General features: G+C 42.8%; 1 protein-coding gene across 1 annotated transcript in view; it reads right to left on the bottom strand.

Moving 5' to 3' along the window:
• The window catches only part of SMLR1 (small leucine rich protein 1), a 112268-nt gene continuing 91217 nt past the window's right edge, over positions 1-21051 (bottom strand). The window contains 4 exon segments of the mRNA XM_078447634.2: positions 1-1143; positions 9654-9815; positions 9818-9915; positions 10884-11064. Of these exon segments, the coding sequence (XP_078303760.2) occupies positions 1055-1143; positions 9654-9815; positions 9818-9915; positions 10884-11064 (530 nt within the window). The 3' untranslated portion in view covers positions 1-1054.

Raw genomic sequence — 21051 nt, 5'->3', positions numbered from 1 at the left:
CATCTGAGCTACATGAAGGTTCTGTTCTTCCCGTTTCCCAACAGCACGTTGCCAGTATCCCCAAGTCATTTTTTGCTGAAATCCACATTCATGGGTGATCCATACCAAGCATGGAGAGACTCTGCTGATTTTGTGGGTTGTGACAAGGATGATGTGATTTGTGAAGGCAGCTGGGAAAGGGAGAGAAGCAAACTCAGGGCCGGAAATGCTGTCTGAAAGAACACCATTTAAGACTTGTCGCATGGTCTAAACGGAGGAAGTGGGAGTGCTCTCGCAAAGGGAATCCACAGAGCTCTCCGGGCACTCGTCTTTTGCTATCCATTTGCTGTCTACCAGAATTTCTTCATCTGTAAAGTCAGAATAATGTATGCTTCTATGGGATTATGCAATAAGGATACTTCAGAATTTTATTTCAAGGTGTGTTTGGCTGGCTCAGTCAGTAGGGCAAGTGACTCTTGATCTTGGGGTTGTAAGTTCGAGCCCCACATTGAGCATAGATTACTTACGTAAAATATTTTACAAAAGAATTTTATTTTAAAACTAGTGCCCATCACGGGTGCCTGGGTGGTTCAGTTGGTTAAGCGTCTGACTTCAGCTCAGGTCATGATCTCACGGTTTGTGGATTCGGGCCCCGTGTCGGGCTCCGTGCTGACAGTTCAGATCCTGGAACCTGCTTCAGATTCTGTGTCTCCTTCTCTCTGCCCCTCCCACACTCGTGTTGTCTCTCTGTCTCAGAAATAAACAAAAATATTTTAAAAAATGAAAAAGAGTGCCCATCAGAGTGGACCTAGTCCTATAAAAGGTAAAAAAATTGCAAAATGTCCAGTCGACATCCAAGCAAATCATATTCTTTGTACTCTCTGATGAACTGCTATTGACTGAGTCTCGTGGATGTCCCCCTGGATAATAGCTGCCACTTTTCAATGTGGTTAAGAACAAGCCTCTTAGTATTCTTTCTATTTTTGCTGTTGTTCGAGTTTATTAACTTACTTTATTAGCTAAGCCGCTGACCAGTAGAAATTCACTGTGTTTTAGCCATTGACCGGTCCCCAAGTCACCTTTGTTTCGTTCTCTGGTACTGGGAAGAGCCAGCCCTGCGTTTGTATTGGTGATGACTGGTGGTCTGGGACAATTCTTCATTCACTGGAAGGAAAACTATCAGTTAGTACTTTGGAGACAAAGTACAACTCATAAGTGGTTGTTGGCCAGCATTTCTACCAGGTCCCCAAGGCCAGGTCCCCAAGGCTGGGTCCCCACAGCAAGGCCTGCTGCAGGAGCTCCCCTTACCTCCCCAACCACTTCCAGAAGAAATGTAGATGTTTATTTTGCAAAAATGGTCCCGGTTGTGGTGGACAAATTACCACTGTAATAATTGTTACATGCTAAGTATTGTTAATATTTAGCAGATTAAGTGTTGATTAAATTTCTTACGACTCCCTCATTCAATAGGCATTTATTCAGCATGTCTGTAGGCCAGGGGCTGGGGATGTGGAAATGAGTAAGATAAGAGTTTCTATCCCTGTTCCTCCTCCCACCCCCAAAATAATGTGTTTGCACATTTATAATCTTTAGATATGTCAGATTAGTCTTCTCTCCTTTACCTTTTGTCATCCTTTAGTGAAAACTGACAGTTTCAACTTTTACCACCCGCATACTCCTTAACCCCTTAAAATATAACTTCCGTTAAAGCTACTCTACTGAACTATGAAAAATCATCCATGAGGGGCACCTGGGTGGCTCAGTCCATTAAGCGTCTGACTTCAGCTCAGGTCAGGACCTCACGGTTCATGGGTTCGAGCCCCGCATCAGGCTCTGTGCTGACAGCCCAGAGCCTGGAGCCTGCTTCAGATCCTGTGTTTCCCTCTCTCTCTGCTCCTCCCCTGCTCATGCTCTCTCTCCCTCTCTCTCAAAAATAAGAAAAAATTTTAAAAACACACACCCACAACTCAGCACTGATATCCTAATTACTAGATCTAGTGGCATTTTTCAATCCCCAGCTTCCTTCTCTGTAGCATTTGACACAAGCCCTCCCGTGCTCCAGTTATTTTCCTCCCTTTGGTTTTTATCATGTACCGTCTCTTCCGTGTCCTCTTCTCTGCTCCCGTAGCTTCAACTATTACCTCTCTGGCAATAACAAATTGGACCTGTAGCTCTGAGATTTCTCTTGAGATCCCAACAAGTATCACTTGGGAGCTTCCTGGTACATTAAAAAAATATATCTCTTTTCCTGACCACCACAACTGAGCCTGCTTTTGCTCTTAAAAGTTTTATTTTCAGAATTATAATAAATCAGATCATCCAAAGCCAGAGACCAGGCACTTGTAATCTTATGGGACAGAGTACACGTTTATAGACTTGAGCCTGGAAATGTTCCCTTTGGCTCCCATACCCAACCCACGCAATTTAGCCCTCGCTGGGCACTTTGTACGCCCTGTAGCCCAGGACACAGGCACTGTCCCTGAGCCAGGTTCTTCTAGGTCTCCGTGACTGCTTGTTGTCATAGTCGAGGGGCATTACATGTACACCAGGCAGAGACAGGCTGCATGAGCCTCAATATTTAATAGCTACGATTTGCTGAGTACTTGTTACGTGTCAGTGTGTGAAGCCCTTTGCGTGTCTTATCGTGTTTAACTCTTGATGGCATTATATTGTAGTCACCCTTGGTAGTCTGACTTTACAGATGAGCAAACTGAGGCAGGGAGACATCAAGAGGAAGCCACTTGCCTAAGATGCCAGAAAAGAATAGACTCAGGATTCCATCCCAGGAAGTCTGATTCCAGAGCCCACATTCTCAACTACTTGGTTACACGGCCTCTCCACTAGATTATTGCTTGTTCTAAGATGTTGCTTGAGATGGCCCATGGTTTAGATAATAAACTCACTGGAATGTCAGTAATTTCTTCCTTTTTACTTTATTTAATTTTATTTTTAATTTAATTTCATTTTAGAGAGGATGTGCAAGTGAGGGAGAGGGGTAGAGGTAGAGAGAGAGAGAGTGAATCCCAAGTATGCTCCACACTCAGTGTAGAGGCTGACGCGGGGTTCGATCCCATGACCCTGGGATCATGACTTGAGCCAAAATCAAGAGTCAGATGCTCAACTGACTGAGCCACCCGTGCACCTCTCTTCCTTTTTATTTTACTATTATTATTTTTTAATGTTTATTTATTTACCTCGAGGTGGGGGAGGGAGGACTGAGAGAGAGAGAGAGAGAGAGAGAGAGAGAGAGAGAGAGAATCCCAATCAGGCCCTGCGTGCAGAGTGCAGAGCCCGATTCAGGGCTCAATCTCGTGAACTGTGAGATCATAACCTGAGCCCAAATCAAGAGTCAGATGCCCCTTCCTTCTTATTTCTAATTATCGAAGACTGTGCACAAGTGCTTTGAATGAGGAGCCCGGATACAAATTGTAGAACTGAAAATGCGTGACCTGAGTACCTGTAGGAGTGGAGAACTAGAATAGAGAGACCAAGAGGAAGCTCATCAATCCGCAAGGAGTTATCTCTCCAGTACGTAGTGTGTGGTGCAAGGCACAACCCAGAGAGCAAGAGCAATAATTTACGCTTCTAAAAGAGCTTGCAACCTGGTCATTGTTGTACTTAATTAGTCTGTTAAGGAAAGTTCAGAGAGATGCTAGATAGATGAGCTTGGCAGGCGGGTGTTTTGTTAATTGCGGAAATTCTGCAGGCAATGGAAGTTTTCCCTATTGGGCCACAGGTGAAGAAATGCAACCTCCCTGCCTCAGCGTTAAGTCTTTACACTAAGGAATCACCATCATAAAGAATTATTCCTGGGGGAGCATCTGATTTCAGCTCAGGGCCTGATCTCACAGCTTGTGGGTTTGAGACCCAGTTGGGGTTCTGTGCTGACAGCTCAGAGCCTGAAGCCTGCTTTAGATTCTGTGTCTCCCTCTCTCTCTGCCCCTCCCCTGCTTGCACTCTGCCTCTCTCTCTCTCTCTCTCTCTCTCTCTCAAAAATAAACATTAAAAAAAAGAAGAATCACTCCTGTTATATAAACAGATCAAATCCTCTCAAAGCTTTTATAAAATTCTTGCCACGTTTAAAATTCTCCCACAGTTGCTCTCCATATTGGTAGTAAGTTTATTTGCCTGGTCCAAAAGGTTTCATCCATTCAACAGATATCTATTGAACATGTCATCTGTGTTCAACACTCCAGGAATCGTGTGTTGGCTGAGAAGGCTAGCGCTGGAGTTGGCCAGCCAGCGTTCAATTCCTGTCTCTACCACTTTCTAGGTGAGTGATTTGGGCTATTTACTTAATTATTATATGGTAATTTTAATAATAGCTATCATAATGACATGAACACTGCTTCTTGGAATTTATAAGCTAGCAGGGGTAATAATGACTAACAGTTTTGAGAACAGGCATTGTTAAGAGACTTGTATGTATGACCTCACTTAATCCCCACACCAATCTTATAGCTCCTTCCTGCTATTATTCTACTTATTTATTTCATTTTTTGAGAGAGAGAGAGAGCATGCCAGGGTGGGCGAGAGGGGCAGAGAGAGAGAGAGAGAGAGAGAGAGAGAGAGAGAATCTTAAGCAGGTTCCACAGTCAGCATGGAGTCTGATGTGGGGCTCAGTCCCACAATTCTGGGATCATGACCTGAGCCGAAATCAAGAGTCAGACCCTCAATTGACTGAGCCACCCAGCTACCCCTCCTGCTATTATTCTATTTTACAGATGAAAAACTGAAGCTTCAGAAGATTGGGTGGCCATTGTTACAGATCTGGAATTTGAACCCCATTTGGTTTGACCCCATAGTCCGAGCTCTTAACAATTTTACCCTACTAACGCTTAAATTATTCTGATTTTTCCAAATACTTATCTTTTCCCCTTTTGATTGCTGACTATTAAAACATATATATGAAGTTCAGTGAACGAGGTCTAGCCACCTGCACATTTTCAATACTTGAGTTGTCTCAGAATGTAAGTTGCTGAAGGCCAGAATGTGATCACTTACCTGACCTTATTTTGGATCTAACTCCATATGAAAACTTTCAGGCATTCAATAGACACTTTTAAAAAAAATAATGATTATTTTTGGCAATGTTGGCTACTTAGAGAGCATTTTGTTCTTGATCAGAGTGACGGTATTTTGAGGGGAAATAACAGCACTGAAAGTAGAGGCTTAGGAATCTCGGGACTTGGGGAGATAAGATAATCAAAACTTCTACTCTAGAAGGAATGAAATGTTCATAGTAATGGCTGATGAAAGGTTTGGCAGATGGCAAGTTCAAGATTCAGACCTCCACCTCAAGAGCTGCTCCTCAAGGCACCTGACAGAGATTGAAGAGTGCAGGATGCTAGAGAATTTTCTTTCTTCCTTTGTGAGAAAATTGATGTGCTCTACATACTAATTAAATTTACATGCGCCATTACTTCCTAAGGCTTCAAGTGTAGGGATTAACGTTGAGTGATTACAGTACCTGCACAAGCTTTCTATCACATCTTAAAATGTCTCTCTTGTCTGATGGACTAGGATGTATGGGGCAGGCAAGCTGATTTTCTGTTTCGGAATGCAGGACTCTGGGGTTCTGTGAACACACTAGTTAATCTGTCAATGTCTCTTTCTTTACAGGAACAAAATAGGAATGATTACACTTGCCATAACCCCGGATGGAAGATTAATGACATGACATTTGACCACCTGGTTACAGTTTTTAAGTGGGAACTACTAAATAGAGATATAAACTGGTGATATTTTATTTGGGGCCAAGTGAGCTCAATTGCCCTCAAACTATAGAAGAGATATTACTACTTACACTTAGGAAAACAGCTCCATTTTTAAAAGGCTACATGTTCTTGAAGTTTTTTTTTTTTTTAAGGAAATTTTGGAAGATCAGGGGAACAGATCTGCATGAAAATGAAAATATGCTTACACTGGACAACATAATCAGGAATTATTCCAAAAAAGGATGCACAGTTCCCGTTTGGGAGAAGAGGGAAAGATAAGCAAGTCATGGTTTGAATAGAAAATTCTCTAGACAGTGATGTGGTGCAGGCTGCCCCTCAGCTGCCCTCCTGGCCAAGTACCCCTGGATAGGTACCCCTGGCCAGGTACCTATAAGGGATGGTGCCCAAGGCCCCCGCTCTCCTCACCCCACTGCACTTGGGACCCAGTCTCAACTGAATGAAAACTGACAACAGGGAGCCTTCTTTGGCCCCATCAGCCGGGCAATCCTCCCTTGGTGTCCTGCAGATGGTTCCTTGGAAGGCCACCGGTGTCAGAGTGCTAACAGTCCTTAGTATTCTTTCCAACAATAAGCCTCAAATGGGACCCCTACTGCATTAAGTGATTGATGCAGAAAGTTTTGCTGGCTCCTTCCATATCTTCACTCACCCTTCCTGGGCTCCTCACCAGTAGCCTGGAAGCTCCAAGGCACACTTCAGTGAGAGCCAACAAAAGGGGACAATGGAGAAGAACCACTGAAAATGAGACTCATTACATCGCTGTGGGTGCCCCTGAGCTGTTCAGAGGGTTCTGCTTCTGGTGGGAAGGCTCTGCTCTAACTTTGGGGTAAGATTTAGGGAGAAGGGCAGGTCATTCTTAAGGCCATTGGCCAGACATCTAATGAGGCCAGAGCCAGAAAAATAGAGATTTGTAATGTCTCTCCTTCAACTTCTACCAATTTTATGGGATGATTTTTGTGGTTTTCTAGACCTGGGATTGTTCTCTTAGTTCTAAAATCTCAGAGTAAAAATCTGTGTCAGTAGCTAGGACAATCCCTGGTATATGACAGATTCTCAAATATGTGCTGAATGAATGAATGAGAACTCTTCCTACCCAGAAGTATGGGGCAAGTTTGGAGTGCGCATCAAAGTTGGTGAAAGACCTCTACCCAGGGGGCGCTGGCCTTCATTGTGTAGGGCTAACCTTCTTGCTTTCCTTTGGTTTAAATGCCATGTTGCAAAAATCAGAGGCTTTGATCTCTAGATAACTCACATGGACAGGGAGGTGTCAAAGAAGGAAGGGTGTCACTGTGCAATGATCGTAGCCCACACGTTGAGCATGTCCTTGGGGCCGGGCATGCGTGTAGGACATTGCCAACATTTTGTCCTGCCTCAGCCCCCTGTGATGCCAGGCCACACTTTCAAGGGCAGGCTGCCTTTTCCAGGGCCTTCTGAAGGAATGAGATTGATATGTCTATACCTCATAATTCTCTACATTATCTAAATATCTAGGCAAAATACTGTAGACCCATTTAATTTTAATTTTTGCAGATTATAGATATTTTCCCCCAAATGTCACCCAGGGATAAATAAAGCTATAAAACCAAGATTCATCCTTTGTTGAAGAATCTGTCCCAAACACCAGGTGTCCTGCTGAACGATCTGACCTAAAATAACTGATAAGTAGAGGCCAGAAAGAGACTTGAGAATCCATGAGCCTATTTGGGTGTGTTGTTTGCGTCATTTAATGCTTGATACGCTTTTGAGATACTAAACATTTTATCTACCTGAAAAGGCAGGCAGAGATGAAACTTGAGAATGACATAAACGATTCAAGTCTCCGGCTGTGACGTCAGCATCCTGTTACTTCTCCGTAGGGTGCTCAGTGTCACCGGGAGCCTGTGGCATGCATGTGCGTGACAGGCGGCCATTGCAACACCTTTAAAAGACTTTCAAAATGCACGTGTTTGCAGTGGCTGCACATTAGACCAGTTTGGAAGACTAAAACTCCTGTAGTTAGGATCCTGGGGGGTTCTAATTTTCTCTTCCTTTTTCAGAGGCTCTTTTCCAAGGTCCATTGTTAATGAATGGCTAAGTGGCAGAACATCCAGTAGACTGGTCTTGAGGCAGTGGAGGATAAACTAACTTAATAAAGAAGAGGATTCATGAGGATCTCCACACGAATGCTGGAGGGCAAGACAGCATACAGCTGGGTCATTCAACAAGAGAGCTGGTCATAAAAATGAGACCAAGAAATGAAAGGCGAAGCTACGTTTGAGTATGTTAGGATCGGAAACTTGCGATTTTCTAATGAGCTCCCTGCCCTCTAGGATTTCTTGGTTCTAAATCTCACCTTAGAAATATCCCCAATTGTACTTCTACTTGACTTTAGGCCTAGGTGATGGCATTCTTCAGTCAAGATTCTGAACATCTGTTTTCAGAATGGAATCCATGAAGGCATTGCTGGGACATGGCCAATTTCGGTGGAGAAGGAACAATTTTCAAATTTGTTTTAAATAGTGCTTTAATATGACAGCATCTCACATTTTATTTTATTTAAAAATTTTTTATTTTTTATTTATTTTATTTTATTTTTTGTGTGAGAGAGAGAAAGAGAGAGAGAGGGAGGAGCAGAGAGAGGGGAAAACACAGAATCCGAAGCAGGCTCCAGCCTCTGAACTGTCAGCATAGAGCCTGACGTGGGATTTGAACCCATGAAACATGAGATGATGACCTGAGCTGAAGTCGGACGCTCAACCGACTGAGCCACCCAGATGCCCCTGACACCATCCAACATTTTAAATATTACTGGTTTTTGTTGCTATTGCTAAAATAACTATTAACCTTTGTGATATTAATCTAGCGTTTCTATGAAGTCCATAGACTTCATAACAGTCTATGAAGTCAAAGTTCAGTTTCATTAATTTAATTATAGCAGAATAACCAGTCTCAAACTAGGACCCAATTGTCTATGTCCAAATCACTTTGAGCTTCCTGAGTTTTGTTTTGTTTCTCCTTGAGACTATATATAGTCTCATGGGGGTGCCTGGGTGGCTCAGTCGCATAAGGGTCCGACTCTTGATTTTGGCTTGGGTCATGATCTCACTGTCTGTGGGTTCAAGCCCTGCGTCAGACTCTGTGCTGACGGTGCAAAGCCTGCTTGGGATTCTCTGTCTCTGTCTCTGCCTCAAGCTCTCTCTCTCTCTTCTCTCTCTCAAAAAGTAAATAAATAAACATTAAAAAAAGAGACTATAGTTTCATGAAAAGCATACACCAAGCCATCAGCTATCTATTAGGGCTTGACATTTGCCAAACACTGTGACAGCACAATAATAATAATAATTATTATTATTATTTTTATTTTAGGGAGTGCGACCTGAGGAGAGGGACAGAGGGAGAGGGAGAGAGACTCCCAAGTAGGCTCCGTGCCCAGCTCAGGGAGCCCAGCGCGGACATCCCACAACACTGGGATCATGACCTGACCCCAAATCAAGCATCAGATGCTCAACTGGATGAACCACCCAGGTGCCCCGCACATTTGCTTAATAGAAGCTCAGTGGGTGAGCAAGAAACCTGTGTGTGTGCACACTCATGGCATATGCACCTATGTGTCACGTAGAGAAGGCAGTCCATGATATGCATTTTAACGTTTGTGGAATATATTTTCCTTGAGAGAGAGAGAGAGAGAGAGTCACATGTAGGAATTGCTGATTCATAGTTGGGCTCTCCGTGAGAGGCTATAGTTAGGGGTCCCCACGGCGGACCGTCCACGTTGCGGAAAGGGTCAGACTGCCCGTCCACCAGTGAACGGGTGGTGACAGAGCACTTGGTGAGAAGTGCCTGTAAGTCACAGCCGGGTGTCTCCCGAGGCCCCCCGGAAACACGGACCGCGCGCTGGCCTGTGCAGCTGAGTCCTGGGAAAGGCCTTCGAGCCCCTGCCCTGTGTGGCTTCCCACTTACCCTCCATCAGTTTGGTCCTGAAGTAGGCGATGAGGAGGAGGAGCAGCAAAGTCACAGGCAGGAAGACCCCAGCGAACAGGAGCCAGCCGGGGAGCTCCCTCAGGAACGCTGACAGCACGGGGCTCATTGCCAAGCACCCGGCCCCCCGAGGGGCCAGCGGGCCGCACTCGGGATGACAGCAGCTTTGCTCAGAGTCTGTATTTGCTTCTGGGGCTCCGGCTTTTGCTCAGCAAGTCTCAGTGGAAGTTTTGTGGACTTTGCTCTATTTCAACAGCCCCGGGGACGCCGAGAGGCTTGCTAGCGGGTTACTCTGTAACTCAGCTACGATGTGTGGAGGAATTGAAACGTGATTCTTCCGAAGCGTTCCGGAGAGGAGCGTTTATCTGGCGGGGTGGGGAATGACGCCAGGAGGCCTCGATATCTTTGTATTCAGTTTATCTGGAGTGAATAATACCTGACTCCAAGCAAATCTCATTGTTACGTATCTTCTACTTACATGTGCCCAGACATGGAAAGAAGTTGTCCTGCATTTTCTAAATTTCAGAGTTGAAAGTTGCTTCGCAGCCACGTCCATGTGCCTATGAACCTGTGTCTGGAAAAAGTGAATTTTCCTTCACGCGGAGTTGATACAACTGATGATATCAAGGAAGGGGGAACGCTATTCTTTCCATGGGTAAAAACTCTTCCTAGTAGTCCTGCTCTGAATACTTTCTGGGAGGTGCATTTGGTGTATTTATTTATTCAATAAATATTTAATTCCACTGGAACCCAACCTCTTGGCTAGACGCTGAAAGTACAAAGAATAGTAAATCATGGCGCCTGCCTTCTCCGAGTGGAAACAGATGCAGAAAGAGGTAATGACCCCGAGCGATAGTGATGGGATAGATGCTATTATGGCCCCTTTTCCTTCGTCCCTCAATGCATCAGCTTTTGCCTCCTGCATTAGTAGTTTGTATTACTAATTATCTTCCACTTAACACATTTCTGTGGCCCACCATTAGCAGTAGAAGGTGGCCCCTGAATGATAGTGTTGTGGTTTGAGTGGTAACTACAAAGATTCTGGGAAAAGAAAGGGCAAAAAATTATGTTGACACTGACTTGTTGACTAAGTTGAGTTGCCACTGGAAAGACACTGGTCTACTAAACTAAAGGCAATAGAAAGAATCATTTCCATAATGAAAGAATCCCCTGGAGAATTTGGGAAATTGGGAGGGGAAATTGACGAGCCACCTTCTTGGGTTCATGTCTCTTCTCGTGCTCTGGCCCTGTCCCCGTCCCCATTTGGCAGCTGCCTTGGTGAGTGGCTGGCAGAGTCTATCAAGCACATGCTGCTGTGAGTGCCTCTTGAATTCCTTTACCAGGGGTTCTTCATGGCCACGCACAGCCTTAATCCTCCTATAAACTCGGCACCCTAATTTATAAAATAATAAGAATAGGGAGCATCTCTGGGATGCTTGGCTGGCATTCCTAAGCAGTGAACAATAAACAGCTTCCTCTCAGAAGAGAGACATCTTAATTGCAGGAAGAGTCCTTTAGAATAGCCAAGATTAAGTCAGCATCTGTCGTACTTTATTTGCTTCTCTTCTCCCCCCTCCACAAACCCTTGAGTGGTGCTGCTGTTTTTTCTCTTGAGTGCTTTCCAATGAGATGGCTCTCTGGTGCTCTTTCAGCTTGAACAGGATGCTAATTTGTAAAGTGTCAGTCTACAAGAAGCTCCATGAGCAGGTGACATTACCAGGGAGATGTTAGGCAGCTGTTGTCATGTTCTTTCTTTCCGTTTTGTTCCATTCAACATTCAAGCCTTTGCTGAATGCCTAGAGAAGGTAAGTAAGAGTAGCAGGCAAAAATATAAATGATATTAATATAAGCTCCCAGGTTGACATATAAAGCGCAATGGAAGCGTTGAAGAGAGACTGATTAATTCCAGTTAGGGAATTGGGCCGAGTTCATGAAAAGGATAGTATTTGAGCTGAGCCTGGGGATGGAGAGCTGTGGAATGACCTCCTTAAACAAATACGTGACGGTGGGGGCACAGCAGGGTTTATGGAGGACAGGGAAGAAATGAGAGTAGCCAAATGATATGGGGTTCAGAACAGAGATATGAAGGTGGAGAAGTAGCGGGGGGGGCATCAAGGCATAGACTCCTGAACGTGCTTCCAAGGACTATGCTGTTTGGACAAAGGGGACCAATGAAAGGTCTTTGATCATGGACACACATGAGTTGACCTGGGTTCACTTAGGTAGCCCTTGAAAAAAATGGACCAATGAGAAAGATGCAAGTAGGCTGTTTCAACATGGTGTCAGTATATAATGAGTCTGAGATGGGGGTGGCAAAGGGAAGGGAAAGAGGAAGACAAGGGGCTGGAAGGACCCCATGAACAGTCGTTGGTGAATAAGTAGATAGAGTAAATGTTACCCATGATGCTACCAATCACTTTGCACTTACTATGTATCAAGCACCTCATAACCACTCTACGTGTATCTTATTTAATCCTCGGAGTGACCATATGAGGAAGACTCATTTGACAAATGAAGAAATGAGGCACAGAGAGGTTAAATAACTTTCCCAAGACACATATTTAGTGAGTGACAGATTCAGGACTCTGATCCTGAACCGCTGCTCTCATCCACTGTGCTATGCCAGGCTTGGGTGGCTGGGGAGATGGCAGGGCTATAAAGTGAGACCTGAACACAGGTCGGGCAGCACATTTGGATGGGGGAACATTTATAGTTTGGCGCTCATTAAATTGGTGGTAATGCAGAGATATTCAAGGGGAAACTTGTGGAAATCTGGAGATCAAGAGAGAGGACAAGTCCTCTGTAGTGTAGATGGTGGCTGCGGGTGAGTGGATGGAGAGAGCGCTCAGGAAGGAGTGCACATGAGGATAAAAGAGACACCAGTTGCAGCCCCTAAAGAATGCCCTCACTTAGGGGCCCCCAGGTGGCTCTGTGGGTTAAGCATCTGACTTCAGCTCAGGTCATGATCTCACAGTTCATGGGCTCTAGCCCTGCGTCGGGCTCTGTGCTGACCGTTTGAGCCTGGAGCCTGCTTCAGATTCTGTGCCTCCCTCTCTCTCTGCTCCTACCCCGCTCACATGCTGTCTCTCTGTTTCTTATGTTAAAAAAAAAAAAAGAACTCTCTGACTTAAGACATGGGAGGCAGGGTGAGAACCAGGGAAGAAAACCAAAAGGCTCTGTGGGGTGGGAGAGGAGCCCACAGGATGCAGTGTTAGGAAATGGTAGCAAACGAAACTTCCAAGAAGGAGAGGGTGAGCAGTGGTGTCAGTTACTGACTCTGAGCTAATTCTGATCCACATGGAAATGTCTAAGAGAGTGCAATCTGTGAAGTGGACGTAAAGCTTTACTTTTTTCTTAAAAAGCCTCTTTTGGGATATAATTCACACAATAAACTGCACAGCTCGATAGGTTTTGACCTGTGTGTGTCTATGTCTGCGAGCTCATTGTCATGATCAAATGATGAACCCATTCACCCCAAAAGTTTTCTTGTGTTCCTTTCCTATCTCTGCTCCCACCCCTCCTGCTCCCCCAATTCTTAGTCAACCACTGATCTATTATCTGTTCCTCTAGGTTAGTCTGCATTTTTAGAATTTTATACACATGGCATTGCACAGTATGTCTTCTTTTTTTCTAGCTTCTTTCACTTGGTGTAATTATTTTGGAATTGATCCATATTGTTGTGTGTATCAATATTGCTTTGTGTTGCTGAACACCATTGCATTGTGTAGAGATCCACCTTTTACCCATTTACCTTTTGGTGGCCATTTGGATTGTTTTCCATCGTAGACTACTACAAATAAAGCTGCTATCAACATTCCTGCACAATTATTTTTTTTTAATGTTTATTTATTTTTGAGAGAGGCAGAGAGAGAGAGACAGAGCACGAGCAGGGGAACGGCAGAGAGCAGGAGACATAGAATCTGAAGCAGGCTCCAGGCTCTAAGCTGTCAGCACAGAGCTGGATGCAGGGCTCTAACCCACGAACTGTGAGATCGTGACCTGAGCTAAGTCAGATGCTTAACTGACGAAGCCACCCAAGCACCCCTCCCCCAATAATTCTTTATGTGGACATGTGCTCTCATTTCTCTTGGGTAGACACCTAGGAACCGAATGGCTGGATCATATGGTAAGTGTATGTTTAACTTCTTAAGACATTTCCAAGCTGTTTTCCAAAGTAAGTTATACCATTTATATCTCCACCAGAAGTGTAATAAGAATTTTAGTTTTGGGGCACCTGGGTGGCTCAGTCAGTTGAGCATCAGTCTTCAGCTGAGGTCATGATCTTGCGGTAGGTGGGCTCAAGGCTTGAGTTGGCTCTGTGCTGACAACTCAGAGCCTGGAGCCTGTTTCGGATTCTGTATCTCCCTCTTTTTATGCCCTTCCCCCGCTTATGCTCTGTCTCTCTGTCTCTTTGTCTCTCTCTCTCAAAAATAAATAAACATTAAAAAAATTTAAAAAAAAAGAATTTTAGTTTCTTCACATACTCACTGACACTTGGTATGGTTAGTTTGTTTTTGTTTGTTTGTTTGTTTGTTTGTTTGTTTTAAATTTTGGCCATTCTGATGATATGTAGTGGTATCTCACTGCAGTTTTAATATACATTTCCCTAAAGATGTTGAACATCTTTTCATGTGCCTATTTGCCATTCTATGTATCTTATTTGAAGTGTCTGTTCAACACTTTTGCATGTTAAAAAAAATTGGATTATTTGTTTTCTTATTGAGTGTTGAGACTTCTTCATATATTCTAGATACAAGTCAATTATCACACATATGATTTGGAAGGATTTTTTCCCCCCTGTTCTAGCTTTGTCTTTTCGTTCAGTTACCAATGTCTTGGAAAACATAGAGGTTTTAATTTTTTTTTTAACATTTATTTGTTTTTTAGAGACAGAGACAGAGCATGAGCAGGGGAGGGGCAGAGAGAGAGGGAGACGCAGAATCTGGAGCAGGCTCCAGGCTCCGAGGCATCAGCACAGAGCCTGACGCGGGGCTCAAACTCACGAACCGGGAGATCATGACCTGAGCCGAAGTCGGGCACTTAACCAACGGAGCCACCCAGGCATCCCAATTACTGTAGCTTTAAAATAAGTCTTGAAATCAGGAACTCTTAGCCCTCCAACTTTGTTCTTCTTCAAAGTTGGTTTGAGTAATACAGGTCATTTTCATTTCCATACGAATTTTAGGATCACCTTGCCAATTTCGATAAAAAGCCCTGCTGGGGTTTTGACGGAGATTGCATTGCATGTGTAAATGAGGAGAGAATCGATATGAAGAGAGAATTGATATTTTAACAATATTGAGTCTTCTGACCCATGAACATGACATGTGTTTCCACTCTATTGGGGTCTTCTTTAACTTTTCACAACAATGTTTTTGTAGTTTTCAGTGTGTGAGTCTTAAACATTTTCAGTCAGATTTATGTGTAAGTATTTCATATTTTTTATGCTGTTGCAGAGTATTGCTTTTTAGGTTTTGATTTGTGATTATTGCTAGTATTAAAGGTTTTCTTCAATTATGAAAAATGTCACACCACTGGGAACTTCTGGAAGACTAAATATTAGAATTAATTAAAACATCCTTTAGAACTGGGAACTTTTAGTTATAAAGGCTGGGGATGTTGGAAACACTGGTAATCAACTTGATTTACCAGAATTCAGGGTGGGATTCCACGGGCAGCGTGCAATTTCCGACCCAAACGACAGCAAATTCTTTACCTGGCTCCTTACCATGTTGTAGGAAAAATCATTAATACCATTGGAAAATATACATCTGTGAAAACTGAGGGACATAATACATTGGGGATTACACTCTCCTGTTGATTTCCATAATAGTGAATGTTCCCATTGCTGATTTACATGGTTATTTAAGAAACAAGTGATTGCAGATGTTGAGATTTGGGAATAAAATTACTAGGGAACTACTCATTTACCACCTATTATATTCTTGGTGACAGCTGGGCAAAAGTCTTCCTTAGATAAATGTGACTTATTGAAGGTAATACCAAACCCACCATGTTTCTGATTTGGATTCTGCATTAGTCTTCCTGAGCCATAAAGAATGACTCATTCTAATGACATCGGCAAAAGCTTACCTTAGGTAATTGTGACCTATGATAGATAATACCAAACCCGCCAGGCCTCTGATTTGGATTCTATATTAGTCTTACTGAGCCATAAAGAATGACTCATTCCAATGACATGCCATAGGACAATGAAAGTTCTGAAGTCCATCAGTGGAAGATGCCAAAGTGCCATTGACTGATAGCTGGGATACCAAATTATGTACAGCTACGAAACCAATGCCAAAACTTAAGTACAAACACAACTAGTGACTATCAAATAAAGTTCTTTGATTTCATCATGTGCATGACATTTTGCTAAAGTGAAGCCTCGCCCACAATGTAAATGTAGAACTGACAGCTCTTTTGAGTAGGAAAAAGCCTATATGCTTCTGCCCCATATTAACTGCCCCTCCTAGCTTGGCCCATAACTAAGTCCTATTACATGGCACAAATACTAAAGTCAACACGAAAACCAGTGCTCTGAAACCATGTAACAGTAATGCATTATAGGGTGCTCATTCCATAAAAAAAGATGATCACAGAAGAGACATAAAGAATTTAAATTCTTTGTAAACTTTGAGAAAAGGTCCACCAGCTCTTATTTATTCATACTTGCAGGTAACAAATATTTATTGAGGCGTTAACACGTGCCCTGCAGGCACTGATTTGGGGACTATGTACATATCTGTGGATAAGGTAAAGTCCCTGTCTATATAGAACTTACATTCCAGTGGAGTAAGTTGTCGATAAGCAATAGTAGGTAACATTTATCAAATGCATATATTATTCTGGGTAATAGTCTAAGCATTTCATGTGTTACATCTCATTATGATCTTACATCAATGCCTATGAAATAAGTACCACTTTTCATTTCACCATTCTACAGACAGAAAAGCTCCTGGAGTTTTTATAACTCATCAAGGATTACACCACTAGAAAATGGCAGAGCTAGGATTTGAACCCAGAGCCCAAACATTTATCCACAGTACTCTATTCTTCTGCTTCTCAACCTCCTAGAGATAGATACACATATGCAATGTTAAGTAGTGATAAGTGCTCTGCAAAGACTAAAGCAGGACGGGAAAATAATAGGAAGTGCTCATTTTAAGCGGGGTGGACAGGGAAGTTGTATTGACCTGCTAAGGCTGCCATAACAAAATACCCCAGACTGGGTGGCTTAAACAACAGACATGTATTTCTCAGAGTTCTGGAGGCTGGAAGTCCAAGATAAAGATGTGGGTAGAGTTGGTTTCTGCTGAGACCCTTCTCCTTGGCTTGTAGAGATGACTGCCTTCTTGCTGTGTCCTCACTTGGCCTCTTCTCTGTGCACAGATGCTCCTGGTGTCTCCTCCTCTTCTTAAAAGTGTACAAGTTGTATTGGATTAGAGTCCCACCCTTATGACCAATGATACCTTAAGTACCTCCCTAAAGGCCCTAGTCACATTGGGGATTAGGGCTTCAACATGAATTTTGGGAGGGGACACAATTCAGAAGTTTCTCTGAAAAGCTTGACTTTTGTGCTGAATGAAGTGAAAGAAGGAATCACGTGCACAGTTGGAGGAATAGAGTTCTAAGCGGAGGGGATAGGAGGTACGAAATTTCTGAAATGGAAATGTTTCTGGGGTGATTGAAGGTATGTAAGGAGGCCTATTGTGGCTAGAGCACACTGAGAAAGAGGCCAAGCGATAGAAAACACACTTTTGAGAAATATTGATCTAGAAACTTGACAACAATGACAATAGGCCAAGAAGATGTGCCCATAGTCGAATCTCTAAAATTCTACCACAATTTATTAAACATTGCTTGGAAAATGGTTAAATATAGCGAATACTGGGGTAAGTAGGTTTCTTTATTGCAAGATTTTGTAGAGGTTTTAATTTGGTATTCCGAGAGGAATACTGCATGAGTCTCTTCCAAACTTAGACCATCAAGTCCTTTTGCCAGGAGATTCCCAGGGGATTAAGGTCTCCAGACCATGCTTTTGAGTATGGGCTACTGGGTAGGGAGATTTATCCTACTGCTCTGAACATGAAGTTTATCCCTAAGTATCAACATACATGTTTGAGACTCTTAGGTAGAGAACAGTGGATAAGGAACAAATTATTCTGAGAAATTATGATGGTGGGTGTTTTTTGGTTTTATTTTTGTTTTTGTTTGCTTTTGTTTTTGTAAATTGTACTAGCATGAACTGGCCCGAACAATTCAAGAAGCATCAACCTTGTCTCATTCATGAAATTTTCCAACTGGCAGCTCATTCCACTTTGCAAGCTTATTTTGCTCACTGGAAAACGATCATTAGAACATGCCCACCTGAACACAGATTCTTTGTAATCCAATCCTAGCTAGGGTGGCCATAAAAATTAGATGTTTCTGGGCATAAACAATAAGCTGTGACAGGGGCAGGTGGCTCTCTGGGATAAAAGTGAGTATGTGCCCTCCCAGGTGCCAAGGACACGAGGGTATTTTGACACACCAAAAAGTTTTTGTTCCTGGAAAAATTTAGAATATCAGAGGTGGAAGTCCTGCTGATTGAGTCCTCCCACCCCCACTGCCTTCACCCATTATGCTTTGATCAATCAATATGTTTTTGAAATAAGAGATCAGAACAGAGACTGATTTATGCTGATTTAAGTTAGTAAAGTTTAAATGCCAGTACCCCTCATTTGCATAGGCGCTTCCAGACCCAGGGAAGGATACTGAAAATATACATACATGGGCATAGTGTTTGAATTTTTTTTAGTGTATTTATTTTTGGAAGAAAATGAGAGAGCGAGCATGCAGGAATGAGCAGGGGCGGGGCAGAGAGAGAGGGAGAGAGAGAGAATCTCAGCCAGGCTCTGGGCCATCAATGCAGAGTCCCACCCGGGGTTTGAACCCACAAACCGTGAGGTCATGACCTGAGCCAAAATCAAGAGTTGGAGGTTCAACTGACTGAGCCACCCAGGTGCCCCAGGCATAGTGTTTGTAAAGTTTACAAAAGAAATATATTAACTGCAATTGATTAAGACTGTGTCTTTCCACCTCAACTCCCTTTCTGTCATGTTGCTTGTGTTGGGTAGTGTTGGAGCAGCCATGGACATATTTGGGAGAGGTCTAGGGGAAGATGAGTCAGGGACACATCTAATTGCAATAGTGGAATGTTTATGTGGTTTGCAGTCATTTCTGTACATAGTTAAGTCGTATTTAGTTGTGTGTGAAAAAAGACTTTGGGAATACTACCACCCACTGTGCAGTAACTCTTAGTATGTGACCTAAAGGTTCAGGGGCAAAAGGTCATACCTCAACATGTCCTATGTACTCCACTTCAGAAGTATATGGGAACTGGAGGAGAAATAAGGTTTGAAATATACGAGCCAGAGTGACTCTGGAAAACTCTTCCAAATGTCACACATGTAAAAATTCGAAGGGGAAGATTTGATTCTCATTCGTGCTCAGTCAAAACGAAAGTTCTCTCCTACAGTGTATACACAACTCTAAACACACATTCTGGAGTTAATTGGGTAAGACAGAATTTGTGAGAACTGCGTCTGAGGTTGACAACGGTTAGCAGTGGCACCACAAACAGTAATTGTATCTTTGTGCGATTTCACAGATTCCCAAGTACTTGGTTATGTTTTAGTGTGCATGGTGGATCTTATCTTGACTAAGTGTGGCAGTTCTGGACAAAAGAGCACACAGAACTGCCACCTGGCAGAGCATGCACCTGAAGAAACCTGTGTTCTGATAACAAAGTGTATGTATTTATGAAAGTTCAAGGTATGTAAGAGAAATTTGATTATATGGTTATATAGAACAATATAATATAATGACAATTAAAAACATTTAATTCCTCTTGGAATGCATTAATTTCAGATTAGGTTTTTTTATTTTTTTAAATTATTGATTATACCAAAATTCAAATATGATAAGAAGGAAACTTCCTAGTGGAGGCCAAAAGCAAAAATCAAAAACTGAAAGATTGACAGAAGCCCAAAAATGTAAAAAAAAAAAAAAAAAAATTTAGCTTTTATTTTATTTTTTTTAATTTTTTTTAATGTTTATTTATTTTTGAGACAGAGAGACAGAGCATGAACAGGGGAGGGTCAGAGAGAGAGAGGGAGACACATAATCTGAAGCAGGTTCCAGGCTCTGAGCTGTCAGCACAGAGCCTGACGCGGGGCTTGAACTCATGGACCATGAGATCATGACCTGAGCCAAAGTCGGACGCTTAACCGACTGAGCCACCCAGGTGCCCCGTAAGTTAGCTTTTAAAATTTGTAACTTGTTATTTCTTTTCTCAGTTTATGTGGGTATTCACTGTCATACAGAATTTTGTGTTGGCAACTTTGTATTTTTTTCTCTGAAATAGGAACCCCCCCCCCCCCCCCAAATATAAAGCTTCAGACCTACAAAATCTGAATCTGCTGCTGGATAAGAATAGAAATGTTCCAGAAGAGAAAAGCCTGAGACAAGTACCAGACAGCCTTGCAGACCACTTTGTGATTTCTAAATTCTCTGATTTCCACTTCTTGCCATAATTTAAAAATAATAATGACCCCTTCTCATTGGTCTTTCTGGCCATATGGAGGCTCTGGAAGGCACTTCTGACTTAATGGGCTCTCACCAGAGGGGCATTACCAAAGATGGCTGTATTCAGTATGAAAGGGCAGGGGGTAGGGTGGCGGGTGGGGGGCGGGGATTGAGTGATGCCACAGACCCTCGATATGTCAGAGAGGAGCTTTTAGCAGACATGAAATTTACCCAGATGTCATCAATTGATTGTATGATTGTGGTTTTCTTCTTTAATTGGGAGTCAACCTTGTCCTGCTATATAGTATTATTCCAAAATCTATGTCACAGAGAAGATAATCTAACATAATGCCATTACACAGATTTATAGCTGACCCTTGAAATAGGAGTCAGAATTCTCTTTATTTAAAAAAAAACACATAATTTTATTTCCACTTCCCTTTAGAAAAAAGTCCTTATGACTTCTGCAGTATGCAAACAGTATATCATCCACAGTGTCATTTAAACCCGAGTGTTTTCAGATGACTGACAAATCTGTTGCTTTTGCCCAGCCCTGCTTTCTGTCAGAGCGCTACACTTTAAAAATGTGTTGCTGCAATATAGGCTAAGTTCTTTCATTAGCAGAGTGAGTATAATGCACCAGTCTGTATTAATCACTACACATAAGCTACCAGGACATTACTAGAATTTTCTGCCAAGGTAGTAACAGGAAAATAACAGCTGTTTGTATAAGGAAACTAGGAGCTCATTTGCACGGCTACCGGAGGCAACGGGGAGATTAATGCACCTTGTCAGTTCTACAGGTTTA

Source organism: Panthera onca, chromosome B2 (assembly GCF_046562875.1).
Source record: "Panthera onca isolate mPanOnc1 chromosome B2, mPanOnc1 haplotype 2, whole genome shotgun sequence".
NCBI lineage: Eukaryota > Metazoa > Chordata > Mammalia > Carnivora > Felidae > Panthera > Panthera onca.
The sequence above is the reverse complement of the archived record's forward strand: the minus strand, read 5'-3'. Positions and strand labels throughout refer to the sequence as shown.